Source organism: Gobio gobio, assembly GCF_949357685.1.
Source record: "Gobio gobio genome assembly, chromosome: 11".
Classification (NCBI taxonomy): domain Eukaryota; kingdom Metazoa; phylum Chordata; class Actinopteri; order Cypriniformes; family Gobionidae; genus Gobio; species Gobio gobio.
The window spans coordinates 20,629,865-20,644,556 of NC_137104.1; the positions used below are offsets into that span (position 1 = coordinate 20,629,865).

At 37.6% G+C, this 14,692-nt stretch overlaps 1 protein-coding gene across 1 annotated transcript; it reads left to right on the forward strand.

Moving 5' to 3' along the window:
• The first annotated feature begins 135 nt into the window (after nucleotides 1–135).
• Nucleotides 136–14,557, forward strand: gtf2h4 (general transcription factor IIH, polypeptide 4). The gene is made up of 14 exons (XM_079828493.1): nucleotides 136–276; nucleotides 601–716; nucleotides 3,505–3,609; nucleotides 7,619–7,750; nucleotides 7,837–8,022; nucleotides 8,117–8,225; nucleotides 8,920–8,988; nucleotides 9,153–9,236; nucleotides 10,376–10,544; nucleotides 10,639–10,769; nucleotides 10,860–10,907; nucleotides 13,036–13,114; nucleotides 13,588–13,649; nucleotides 13,759–14,557. The coding sequence occupies exons 2-14, from the start codon at nucleotides 601–603 to the stop codon at nucleotides 13,867–13,869; spliced, it is 1,401 nt and encodes a 466-aa protein (XP_079684619.1). The 5' UTR covers nucleotides 136–276; the 3' UTR covers nucleotides 13,870–14,557.
• The last annotated feature ends 135 nt before the right edge of the window (nucleotides 14,558–14,692 follow it).

Sequence of the window (14,692 nt, forward strand, 5' to 3'; positions counted from 1 at the left end):
GAATATTTAAAAAATCCATGCATTCAAAAAACACCGAATATAAGTCCATATTTCTATTAAAAAGTTTACAAAGAAAAAAAAAAACAGTTTATCGAAAAGTCTCTCCCCATGCACGGCACGTCAACCAATCAGACTGCTTGTTTCGGCGATCACGTGATCATTCAACATGGCTTCATACTATCCTCACTGAATGCGTAGATGAATGCAAATGAAGAAATGAAACGATTCACGTAATTTAATACACTGTATTTTGCTCCCTGACACATGTGAAACAAGGTAAGCCTGCTGACTATAAATTAAATTCATTTTTTTTAACGATGTATAGTATTTAAGATAAATTTAGCTTTTAGTACGTTTCCACTATTCATTAACGGTAGGACACAAAAGTCTCAAGGTTTCATTGTTTATTATATGTCGTCTTCACGGTATTCGTTGATGTTGACTTCTGTTTTTAAATGTATTTAGTTTAAGTTTTATTCATTGAACGCCTCAGTCACAGATTCCTATGTGCAAAAATATCAGTCATAATTATTTTTAATTATAGAAGATTTAATGCAGGTCATCTTTTGTATCTTATTAATCTGTCTGCCCTGTTTACAGATGAAGTTTCGCGTCCAGCTGCAGTGTAAGAACTTGCATGAGTATCTAAAGGAATTGAGCCCTGAGGTCCTCGACAGGCTTTACAATCATCCAGCAACATGCCTGGCAGTATACAGGTCAATCTTGCCTTAGTGTTTGAATATATATATATATACATATTTACATGGATGAATGTTATTTAATTAGGTAATATAAAGGCAGACGACATTTATGTAAACTTTTTGTACTTTTCAAGCCTCAACAATTCTTACAAAGAAGTCTGTGACAGTTTTGAAGTATAACACAACATTTCTAACATCTAGTATTTTTTTCAGGTGCCACTGTTTTTTTTAAATCTAATCTAATAACATTCACAAATTTCATATGTGGCTTAATTGTTCAAATGCTTTTCTGAGCCCATTATATAATACATGGCCATAACCTTTTTTGTTAGTTTTTTTGTGTGGGTGGGTATTAAGTTATTGGTCTTTCTCTTTATTTAAAGAAATTAAATAATTAAAGGATTAAAAGGGATTTAAGGGAATAACGGAAAAGAAATAAGAATGGCATAAGTTCCCGGTTTATTGTAGGTATAAAGTAATCCAATTTAAACTATTTGCAAATAATATACACTGCCATTTAAAAGTTTTGGATCGGTAATATTTGTAATGTTTTTAGAAGAAGCCTCTTATGCTCACCAAGGCTGCTTTTATTTTATAAAATAAACAAACCGTAATATTGTGAAAAATTATTAAAATGTAAAATAACTGTTTTCTATTGTAATATATTTTAAAATGTAACTTGTTTCTGTGATGCAAAGCTGAATTTTAGCATTATTACTCCAGTCTTCAGTGTCACAGAAACATTTATGATTATTATCAATGTTGAAAACAGTTGTGAAATTTTTTTTCAGGATACTTTGATGAAAAGAAAGTTCAAGAGAACAGCATTTATTTTAAATATAATCTTTTGTAGCATTATAAATGTCTTTTCTGTCACTTTTGATCAATTGAATGCATCCTTGCTGAATAAATGTATTAATGTCTATTAGTTCTTTCCCCCAAAAAATAATAAATAAATTCTTACTGACCCAAAATATTTGAACGGTAGTACAATGTTGCAAAAGCTTTGTTTCAGATAAATACTGTTCTTTTGAACTTTCTATTCATATTTTTTTACACAACTGTTTTCAACATTGATAATAATCATAATGCCACAGTCACCAGCTCACTCGCCACATCTGCACTACACTTCCCATAATCCTCTCTGCTAACCACCTGCACACACTCCACCATCTCCCGCATCTGACAGCAATCACCCTCATCACACCGTGTATTTAAGCAGTCACCTTCCACCTTACTATTAGGCTTGTTTGAGATGAGCAAAAAACCGGTGATCAGCGCGAGATGCATGCCAGTTAGAAAAGTGTCCGAGGGTGGTCCGCCTTGCTCTGATGTCATGCTGACGTATGTCAAAAAACTCTCGCAAGCGAAAGGCGGATGTGTCGGATTCTGCAGTCGAGCGCAGTTGCTCTCCACCGACTGCGCTGAGCAAAAGCATGATGGGAAACGACTTGCTGACGACACAGCTTAAAGGGTTAGTTCACCCAAAAATGAAAATCGTGTGTGCCTCCACGACGCATGCGCGAGAATATGACGCAGATCCGGCGTTTGGACACATGACCCAGAAGCGATTTGTTTACAAGCAGAGGAAGACGCGCGTATCTAAGCTGTTGAATTCTACATTGATCGTGCTTTAGGTCTCGGCGTAGTGCTCAAAATGGGGTTAGTGTGCATTTACGGAAGGCATACACGGAAGACAATAACAAGTTGGATAAAGGTGTTATTTTGATTTTTTTTGCGCACAAAAACTATTGTCGTCGCATCGTAAAAAATTATTGTAGAGTCACTGTGGTGAGATGGACTTTGTAACAACGTTTTAAGTGCCTTTTATGGGTCTTGGGAGTGTAAATGTACTGAATGCCAATGGAGACATATCTGAAGCCTTTCTCATCCAGTTTATCAGCAACAAAGCGCACGAGTGTGAATCCCGCGATATCCGCCTTTGATCTCGCAGGTGTCTGATCCACTACGAGAAGAGAGAACTGTCCATCTTGCCTGCACTTTTTTCACTCCTCCCCTCACTGCAGCCGCCTAGTCTCGGCTGAATTTCAGGCGAGGCGCATCTCAAACAAGCCTATTGTCTGGTCTCGTCTATGACAAGCACACATGACCTACCCTGTCTTGCTCACCTGACAACCTACCTGAATTAGTCTTCTGTCTGCCCGTATCCATTCATTTGTGCCTGCCAGGATCATCTGTTTACCTGTTTCACCAGCATCCTGCACCAGTCCTTCACCTGCACCGAAAACACTGTTATCTGCCAGCTAAGTCACCAACTATCATAAGCATCCTCTCACCTGTTTGTCTCTCCACTCTACCTCCGAGTTTCTCTGCAATAAACCATTTACATTGATTTACCTCGGCTGTTCTCGTCTTTGTCTGACACATAAATGTTTCTTGAGCATCAAATCATCATATTAGAATGATTTCTGAAGAGGATCATGTGACACTGAAGACTGGAGTAATGATGCTGAAAATTCAGCTTTGCATCACAGAAATAAATTACATTTTCATATTTATTCAAATAGAAAACTTTCTTTTTTTGTGTGTGTATTTTTTATTAAATAAATGCCTTGGTGAGCATAAGAGACTTCTTCTAAAAACATAAAAAATCTTACCGATCAACTTTTGAACAGCAGTGTATGTGTATGCCTAATATGTAATAAATGCAAAACTTGTGGCAATTTGACCATTTCTAATTATTGGCGGGGACTTGTCTCCCTCAATGTCCTCAACCCTGATATAATACTAAATCTCAATAATTTATGCTGATAGGCTCATTCTCATTTTAATCTGCACACAGGGAACTTCCAGCATTGGCAAAGAATTATGTGATGCGAATGCTGTTTTTAGACCACCCACTTCCACAGGCTGCAGTGGCACTCTGGGTTAAAAAAGACAGTCAAAAGTAAGTACAATAGTTATTTCTATTATTCTAATACTAATCATCATCAAATAATGATTTCTGAAGGATCATGTGAGAATGAAGACTGGAGCAATGATGCAGAAAATGCCACATTTCCGTCAGGAATAAATTATAATAGAAATCAGTTCTATAATTAGAACTTTTTTTACTGTATTTTTTCATCAGATAAATGCAAGTTTGGTGAGCATAAGGGACTTCTTTCAAATACATTAAAGAGGCCATTTCACAATTCCATTATTTTGCCCTTTCACAAAGTCTTGTTTAGGTAGTGTTAGGGTAACAGTTTAGGACCCAGGACCATTCTTACTGAAGAATAGTTTGCAGTTTCATCAGCAGAAACCAGCTTCAAGTCTCACAAGGAGATTGTAGGCCATGTTCCCTCTACCGTACATACAATTTCTCAACAGTTATACTGTTTTCACATGTCCATAGATCACTCGTTGACGCTTTCACCCCGGAATTAGGCACATAGTGACCTTCCAGATCTGGAGCAGGCGCCAGCTTGCCCAGAACAACAAGTCCCATCAAGACACAAGACCCATCTCTTAGGATGCCCGTAAACCACGTCCAATACTGATCTATAACATAGAATATTACGCACATACACAGATACAGTCTCTCCAAGGTTGAAGTTGGTTGAGCTTCAGCTCAAACCATAATGCATTTTTGTATTTTAACTGTTCAAGAGGGAAAGAAACTGTTCCTGTGCCTAGATGTTCTAGTGGCCAGTGATCGGAGTCGCCATCCTAATGGTAACAGTTCAAACAGGAGTTGTCCAGGGTGAGTGGAGTCTGTGATGATTTTCCCTGCTCTCTTCCTCACTCTGGAAGAGTACAGGTCCTGGAGGGTTTGCAGGGAGGCACCAATAATCCTTTCTGCAGTCCGGATTGTGCGTTGTAGTCTCCTGATGTCAGATTTGGTAGCTGAACCAAACCAGACAGTGATATAAGTGCTTAAAACAGACTCAATGACAGCCGAGTAGAACTGAATCAGCAGCTCCTGTGGAAGGTTGAACTTCCTCAGCTGACGAAGGAAGTACAGTCTCTGCTGGGCCTTTTTCACAATGGAGTCAATGTGATTGTCCCACTTCAGGTCCTGAGAGATGGTCGTGCCCAGGAACCTGAATGACTCCACTGCTTCCACAGTGCTGTTCATGATGGTGAGTGGGGCAAGTGCTGGGCTGTTCCTCCTGAAGTCCACTATCATCTCCACCGTTTTGAGCGTGTTTAGCTCAAGGTTGTTATAACTGCACCAGACAGCCAGCTGTTCAACCTCCAGTCTGTAAGCAGACTCATCACCGTTTTGGATGAGGCTGATGACAGTGGTGTCGTCTGCAAATTTCAGGAGCTTCACAGAGGGGTCTTTAGAAGTGCAGTCATTGGTGTACAGGGACTCAGGGAGAAGAGCAGTGGGGAGAGATCACACCCCTGGGGGGCGCCAGTGCTGGTAGTGAAAGTCCTGGATGTGAGTCCTGGATGTCTCACGAGCTGTTGTCGGTCTGTCAGGAAGCTGGAGATCCACTGACAGATGGATGGGGTGTGTGATGCCTCCAAAATCCAAACACGTAACTGAAATCAAGTGTTTACCGACACATCACACATCCCTAGGACAGACGCTCAGTCACCACTCAGAGACCAAATACAAACTTTAGAAAACCTAAAGGAAGAAACAAACAATCAGTGGTTCTTTTGATTAAGCAATATCATAACTGGAAATAATAATTAAAAATCATTATAATAATAGAGGAGGATAAATATTGATTAAGGCTTTGATTATGAATTTAATTTGGATTTATATAGGTATATTGAAGCGGCAGTGGATTTCAGAATCCAACCTTTCAGTAGAACAGGTTTTTTTTCATGCTTGAATGTTATTTTTTTACATTGTTGCAGTCTGTCAGTAATGCTCTGTTTAGCTTCTTCCCCTATGAAAACCCACTTCCGAAAAGCTTAATTGATCGGCTGGACCAGTGTGTTGTACTTTGTTAACCACTTCAAGCATGTTTTGGAAATGTCACGCCCCTTTACCATAACCGCGAGTTTCAACACACTACTAACGCAACTCAACCAGGCCTCGGCCCTTGCATATGCCTTGTATTGTCATGATTTAAATGAGGGGTATTGTAACGTGTATGTTCCTGGAAGAAACCTTAAAGGTCCCATGGCATGGCATTTTTCTATTATTTTATAGTGTTTTCTGAGGTGTACTTATATTATTAGTATGATTTTTACATCATAAAATGTCATAATTTAGAAATAAAAGGCATTTTTTCTATACTGCTGTTTGCCCTGTGGCTGAATGCCCTGCTTCAAGAGGCGTGTCTGCTGTGAGACTTCAGTAAAAACGCCCACTGTTGTGATTGGCTAACATCTTTGCATTTTAAATGAGCGGAGGGGGCGTGGTTTAACGAGGCACGAGCAGGCACGAGTCTGCCAGAGAGACGGATGGACCTGTGTTCACTTCTCATCAGTTCTCTCAGCATGTCTCAGTTCAGGGTGAACTGTTGTAGTTACTAGCATATACTTCAGGTTATTAGTTTATTTCTAGTCGGAGGGGCTGTCACTCATGTCAGAAAGTTAGTAACTTTAGTAAATTATGGATCAGCGCTGACTCGAGACGCGAACCGTTTAGAACGATTCAGTCCGATTTGGTGAACTGGTTCGGTTCACTAAAAAGAACCGATTCAAAAGAATGATTCGTTCGCGAACCGGACATCACGGACCAGAGACGAAGCGATTGCTAACAAAGTTATTTATAGTAACTACTGAGTTATGAGAGCACTGTCAGTCAGCGCGAGTTTATTGTGTTTGTATCTGAGAGTTCTGAATAAACACGAGTCCCAGTCACACCGAGTCCTCTTCATCATTATTCTACCAACTTTGTAACACATGCAATGTACCATTACAGCGAGATGAACGAGTTAGTAAGTGTTGAGTATAGCATTATTTCTAGATATGTTCCAATCATATGAATAGCGTCATTGACGCGCATTGAGTAACGTTACACAGCGCAAACAAAGACACAACAGCTGTAATCGAATGTAATCCAGTTTATTGTGGGGATAGCTGGCTAGCCTAGCCGGATACCCTCACGCTTACCCTGCTTCTGCTTAATCTCACGCCGCGTTTGGTGCCTCCGCTGTGGGCCAGATGCAGTACTGGGGTCGGGGATGTTGGAGGCCGAGCTTCGGCGTGCGTGAAGTTTATCTCTAAAGATGTGACTGCTGATGTTAAACAGAAAAGACTGTATGCACATTTTAGAACAGATAGACGCGACAAGGACGTACAAAAACACTGACTCACAAGATAGAAAACACGAAAACACCTTCTGTCGGGAGAGAGAGAAGCCGCTGCGTGTCCACAAATAATAAATAATAAGCTACACATAAGAAATCAATGATCACAGATCAGAAGGAACTGAAGAAAGACTTCTGTTTTCATTTGTACATCCAAACACTGAGAAACTGCCAGTGTTCACTCGTTCACAAGTAACGTTAATGATCTTGAGTGTTTGCATGGGTGTGGCAGATTCTCTGGGCGGAGGAAAGGGAGGAAACTGTTCCTGCTTGGACGTCAAACCAGGAGACTTCAGGATTGGCTCGTCTGGCCTGTCATTTTCTCAAAGGCAGAGAGAGACAGCCAGAACTCGGGTTTACACCGATCAACATTTCTATCCACTTGGGGACAATATTCAGGCTAGGGGAACTCATATTAATGTTGAAATGCCTCATAAAATGAAAATTTCATGCCATGGGACCTTTAAGAATCAATGTGTTTCAGGGAGTTCAGAAACAGTGCTTACTGATATAGAGAATAACTCCCTTTAGAGTGACTTTGTGCTTTGTAACTTGCAGATCGTTTTCATGCTCAAACGGCAACATTACAGACAAGAAAATGTAAAAAAAGCATAATAGGCCATGTTTAAAAAATATTAACGACCCCACATTATGAAAAATCTCTTTCTCATATGTTGGTGTCTTTGCTTTTCCAAGAGACCACGATCATTGTGTGTCTGTGTTAACTGGTCTACGACTCTGGCACAGTCAGCAGCTTCAGGGTGGACTTCAAGGCTTTGTGCTCAACCCTGTGTTTAAAGACAACCTGAGAATAGCACTTCTAGGCGGGTGAGGAACACGGTTTTAATTGACAACCATCATAGTGTTGCGGCAGCAGGTTTTTCTGGATTCATGTTCTCTTTTATCCTTGTCAGTGGTAAACCGTGGTCAGATGAGGGTAGCAACCTGGGTCCCGATCGCCATGCAAGGGATGTAGAGAGTCTCGACCGCTATGCCATGGAGCGCTGGGAGGTCATCCTTCACTTCATGGTGGGATCTCCTAGCGCAGCCGTCAGCCAGGATCTGGCCCAGCTCCTCACACAGGCTGGGCTCATGAGGAGGTAGAGCACACCATCACTCCACTGATGCACCAACCAAAGTAGGGCAAATATGAAGGGTAGACAAAAAATGATCTTGATCTGTTTTCTCTCTCAGCGAAGTTGGTGAGGCTCCTTGTATCACATCAGCAGGGTTTCAGTTCCTACTGCTGGACACAGCATCTCAGCTGTGGTACTTCACCCTGCAGTACCTCAACACAGCACAGGTCAGTGTACGACATATCTATTCTGTACATTAAAGATCCCCTACATTATTATATATGTGTATCATAAGATAGTTTACATGCACAGATTAATCCAACTGCGGATTCACATGTTGAAATTATGAAGAACATTTATACGCAGGCAAAAAGTGCAATAACAGCGAGAAGCTTCTGAGTCCTGTCAGAGAAAGATTAACAACTTAGCATGGCACAACAGTGTGTTTGCCTTTTTAACATATTGAAAAACATTGCTTTCTTCTCGCTTTGCTAACTTTACTTAACAAAAGCTGACAATGTGAAGCATCATCCCAAAAGTGTCTCTATCGTGTGAAAACATATGGCCTCATGCCGATTCCTTCAATAACTAGACATCTGGATGAGAGTACTTTGCAAAGATTGCTGGGTTAGAGAGTTCCTGCACAACTATGCGTATACACACAAGGTATTTATGAATCTGATCATAAAAAGTAGTCGGATAAAAATGTTTGCATGGCAATTGCTCATCTGTTTGGTGAATTATTCAAGACTTGTACTTCAGTCTGATCCTTTTCCCCCCAAGGTGTTTACATGATGGTTTTTCATTCCAGTGTGTGGCTTTTCATTCTGATTGTTCATGTGTTATTAGGCTGCATGTGGTTGGAATGATCAAAATATGGTTCCACCTCCTTATTAACAGTCTAATCTCTCTCCTTCATAGTCGAGAGGAATGGACCTGGTGGAGATTCTTTCCTTTTTGTTCCAACTGAGTTTTTCCACTCTTGGTAGGGTGAGTTCTGCTTTTACAATGTCAAGAATAACATATGAGTCATAGGTAAAAGTCATTACTTATCATAATTAAATTAAAGAAGCCATTCTGCCATAGTCCCATAAAGTATGTTTGGTCTTATTAAAAGGTTTTGCTTTGTAGTTTGATTGTTGTTTTTCTTGCAGGACTATTCTGTGGAGGGCATGAGTGAGTCTCTGCTCACATTTTTGCAGCATCTACGAGAGTTTGGTCTGGTTTTCCAAAGAAAGGTTTGTCATCATGGAAAAATACTGAATAACTACGTATGTACCGTCTAGTCAAAATATGTAGCCTACAGGATTTGGAATAGAATTTCTAGGATCTAGAACCAATCTAGAATCTCAAAGGATCCTTGCCAAACAGTAACTTAAATGTATTTATTTATTGGGATCTGCCATTTTTTTTAAACAAGACTTTAATGCTCACTATGGCTTCATTTATTCGATTATATTACAATAAAACAGTCGTATTGTGGAATATTATTACAATTTAAAATAAATGTTTTCTATTTTAAGGTATTTTAATATGTAATTTATTTATGTGATGGCAATGCTAAATATTCAGCAGCCTTTACTTCAGTCATATGAGCCTTCAGAAATAGTTTTTTTTTTTAATTTCTTTATAACATTTCTTTAATAGAAAGATAAAAAAATAACAGCATTTAAATTAAATATAAATATTTTGTAACATTGTAAATGTCTTTTCTGACACTGAATGGATGTGTGTATGTATACATTTATGTGTGTGTGTGTGTGTGTGTGTGTGTGTATATATATATATATATATATATATATATATATATATATATATATATATATATTAGGGCTGTCAAAAGATTAATCGTGATTAATTGCATCCAAAATAAAAGTTTGTGTTTACATAATATATGTGTTTGTACTCTGTTAATTATTATTTATATATAAATACACACACAAGCATGTATATATTTAAGAAAAAAATATTATTTTTATATATAAAACATTTATATATATTATAGATTATATAAATGTATATACATGCAAATATTTCTTAAATATATACATGAATGTGTGTGTATTTATATATAAATAATAATTAACAGAGTACACACACATATATTATGTAAACACAAACTTTTATTTTGGATGCGATTAATCTTTTGACAGCCCTAATATATATATATATATATATATGTGTGTGTCTATGTGTGTATTTATTTATTTATTCTACTAGGGACGTGATGTCCTCTAATAATATGGGAATCTAATATTCAATCTAATTTTTTCCTAATATTAAGTTCTTTGAAATGTTTGTAATGAAAAGTTTAGTTTAAATGTGTCTAAAACAAGCACTTGCACCAGTTTGCATCATTCCCTGCATCTTTTCACAGAGGAAGTCAAGGAGATACTACCCTACGAGGTTGGCCATAACTCTATCTGCAGGAGTCACAGCAAGCCCTGCCTCTGGATCTGCCTGTTCTGCACTAGGAGCCACACCGGGAACAGGGGACACAGGCTTCATCATTGTAGAAACAAATTATCGAGTATATGCCTACACAAGTATGTAAGACACATATTACACACACCAACATGTCTAAAAGGCAATGCGCTTCACGAGATCAGTCAAAACTCTTCTTTTATCTCTGTCCGACAGACTCTGAACTCCAGATTGCATTGGTAGCTCTATTTAGTGAGATGCTGTATCGGTTTCCTAACCTGGTTGTTGCTCAGGTAACCAGAGAGTCAGTGCAGCAGGCCATCAGTAACGGCATAACTGCACAGCAGGTGAGAGACGCATGCAGCCGCTGTAACTCAGAGCTTATTGCTCTGCAGACTGCTTTGTCCTTTTAATGACATTTATCTTATGATTTTCAGATCATTCACTTCTTAAGGACCCGAGCACACCCTGTAATGGTTAAACAGGTAATTTCTAACAGGTTTAATTTGATCCTTGTGCTAATAAAAAGGGTTTCATTAAAATTTAAACCGCAACTGAACAAACTTGGTGTATAGGGTTGGGCGATATAGATTAAATATATAAAATATAAATATTTATTAAACATTATTTGTAATTAATTATTAAAGGGTTAGGATAGTTCACCCAAAAATAAATATTCTGTCATCATTTACTCACCACCATTTTATTCTAAACCTTTACGACTTTCACTCATCTTTGAAACGCACATGAAGATACTTTTTATGAAACCTGAGAGGTTTCTGTTCATCCGTTGAAAGTTCTGGTAACCAAAATTGAAAAAGCTTATAAAGGTGTCGTAAAACGAATCTATACATTTACAGTGAATTAATTTACAATCTAAACATTGATTTTCAAAACTTTTTTCAAATATTTTATGGAACATGGAAGCATGCGTAACATGCTAAAACATACCTCTGGTTTTTATAGATTGTGCATTACCATATGTGATGCTTTATATAAATGCGTTTATTTGTGAATAAATTAATTCTGTTCATCATATAAAGCGATCATATCTCTTCACAAGACTTGGATTAAACCACTCAATTCACATGGAATTGTTTTACAACGCCTTTATGACACCTGTTCTAGTACTTGTCTCTCGGTCTTGTCTCTGTATTAGACTAAGAGGACAAGACTAAATCACTACAAACATTTAATTGCCGGTGCATTGTCTGATTTATTAACATCATTAATGCGATTGAATGTAAAGCTAATTTCTAATTTGATTTCTTTTGTTTGTTACTGTTCTGCAACATTTAATACATACAGTATGTCAACAAAAATGTAATTATTTCAAAATAGTACTTGTACGAAATTTTTTTGTTTTTATATAATATAATTAAGCAATATCACAAAAGCAAGAGAGCTGTTTTCACAAATATGAGCATGATTGCAAATGTGATTTTATAAAAATGTTCAATGAGCAACATTTTTATTTTTAAAACATTAATCTTCACATTATTTGTAATTATACCAATTCAGATGCAACATCTGTGTCACCACTAATGTGCAAAGATTCATTTTGTTGTTAGTTTTTGCCCTGTTTTGCCCTGGTCTTGGTCTCAACCAAGCGGCAGCCTCCCGCAGTTTCTCTTGAAGCCAATACGGAAGTGACATATACTGCAATTCATCGACTGGGCGCTGGGGACAGGCTCCAGAAGGGAGCAGAATCTCATTGAGCCTCATGTTAAAATGCCCAACTTTACAGCAGAATAAAACATGTTTACAGCCTGGTACAAATTGGGGTTTTGGTCTATACGGCTAATTTTGCCCTTCATGACGAGTGTGAGGGGGGTGAATTTTTGTATAACTCATTCGTTTACATTATATAAAGCATTAAAGTTCTGCATAATTAAGGGCGTGGCCACTTCGAGTGACAGGTGGATAGCCATTTATCTGCTGTCTGTTCATCGCGTCACTTCAGCTCCGCCCACGTCCTGCCTTTTTCCCCATTTTCTGTTATCCGGGAGTGATGCGCGATGACGCGCTGCCAAGATGGCAACGGCCAGCTCGTCCCTACTTTACGCTTCAAAACTGCTCATCAGAATCCTATAGGTGACGTCACGGACACTTCGTCCATATTTTTGTACAGTCTATGGTCTCAACACACACTGGTCTTGGTCTTGACTACAATACTATTTATAACCTATTTGGATATTTTAAGTTTTGGTTACCTTTCAATGGGGGGGGGGGGGTGTTCTTTTAAAATATCTTAATTTGTGTTTCGAAAATGGGTTTGGAACGACATGAGGGTAATTTTTTTTTTGGGTGAACTGTCCCTTTAATTTATAATAATGAAGAATTATTAAAATAGTTTTTAATTATTTAAATTGAAATGATTAAGGATTTTTAACATTTGTTTTTGTTAATCAAAAAAAAGATTCATTTGAAATCTCATTAATCCCTTTAATTAAAAATGCATTAATCCCATTAGTTCCCCCTTGTAGTTTCAGATGCCCTTTAGGTGTCTCCCTTGTGCAATATGCTGATTCTTATCATTCGAAATTCTATACTGCAATGCAAATATTCACTGCTCGATGCATGAACATGTTTGCGTGTCATTCTGTCTTTCAGAACCCCGTTCTTCCCCCAACCATCACAGATCAGATCAGACTGTGGGAGCTTGAGAAAGATCGCTTGCAGTTTACTGAGGGTGAGTGTCTTTATGTATACGAGACCAGCTCTTTGTAGTTCCAAAGCAAATTTACATTTCCCATTAACTCGATCGATGTTTTGACTTCATATAAAACCACTACATATTATACAATTATTTTATTACTATTCGTGATTGTAATGATTTAAATAATACAGTGTTCCTGTTTTAATGAAATGGAACCTCTTGGAATGGCTGTCTCCATTTCAATAATAATAAATAAAAAAACCATCATCTTGATGCATTATAGCATGGAGAATTTGTTTCCATTCCATGGATGACCTGCAGGGTTCATTCTCTCAAGTGTAAATGTCAGACTGTATATGAATTGTGTTAGTGAAATGTAATGCAAATAAAAAATTAGCATTGGAATAAGGTTTGGGTCATGGGGTCATAAACGCCACCTGAAAATATACAGGCGTCTCTGTGATGCATTTTGTGTCATTCAACTTTACACAGTGTTTTTCTTTCAGGAGTGTTATACAACCAGTTTTTATCCCAGGCTGATTTTGAAGTGTTGCGGGACAGGGCTCAGGTAAAAAACAGAATTTTCCCCCCATTTTTACTTGGTGTACGATATAACCAGTAGCGGTCTCTCCTGCAGTAACGCACAGAGTACTGACAGTAAAGCCTCTGTCCTGCAGGGTTTAGGTGTGCTGGTTTGGCAGAACCCCGCTCACAGGGTCATGGTGGTGACGCCACATGGACACAGCGAGGTTAAGAGATTCTGGAAGAGACAAAAGAGCCATACATAAAGGAAATAAGGAAAAGCAGACCTTTCAGACCACAAGATACGTCATTCACTTGAGAACGATACTGAGAATTACTGCTTATGGATGGACAAGAGGAACCATCTATAATGAGGACTATTTTTGTGTATACTTAAGGTCTTTTGTAAAAAAAAAACGTTCTATACATAGTTCAAAGCCTTTTGCTGTTTATGAGACAGACAGTATGTTGCTTATTATCATGCTTATGCTTTTGTAGTGTCTGTCTTTGCTACATGTTTGTGTCTGAGTTAAACTGACTTAAATAAATACTGTTTATTGTTTGATAACATGGAAATTTAGTCCATGAAATTTACATTTCAGTCACAGTTAATTAGGGGTAAAATTACAGAATTCAGTTTAGCTTTTAGGATGATGGAGGGGAATACATTTTAGTCTTAATGGGTGAATCTCACAAAAACACATTTTTCGAAGAAAAAAAATAATTATGTTTTACATAAATAATGTTTATTTTTGCAGGGCCATTTGAGCATTATAAATATATAATTATGTTTTAAATAAATAATGCTTATTTTTTAGGGCTATTTGTGCATTATTAAAATATAATTATGTTTTACATAAATAATGCTTATTTTTGTTGGACCATTTGTGCATTATTTTCATGGCAATTTCCAAAACGGATCTCCATTAAAAATTAAATAGTTTATATAAGTACAACAAAAACTGTTATGGTGTATTTAACATTATTTACGAATTACAAATAAATATATTACAATATAATGGGGGATATAATTAGTATATAATTAATATATAATTATTCTAATAAAAATAGAAATTTATAATAAGTAGA

Coding starts and splice junctions, on each gene's coding strand:
- gtf2h4 (XM_079828493.1), top strand. CDS start 601: ATGAAGTTTCGCGTCCAGCTGCAGTGTAAGAACTTGCATGAGTATCTA. Junction 3,610..7,618: donor GTTAAAAAAGACAGTCAAAA/GTAAGTACAATA, acceptor TGCTTTTCCAAG/AGACCACGATCATTGTGTGT. Junction 10,545..10,638: donor TCGAGTATATGCCTACACAA/GTATGTAAGACA, acceptor TCTGTCCGACAG/ACTCTGAACTCCAGATTGCA.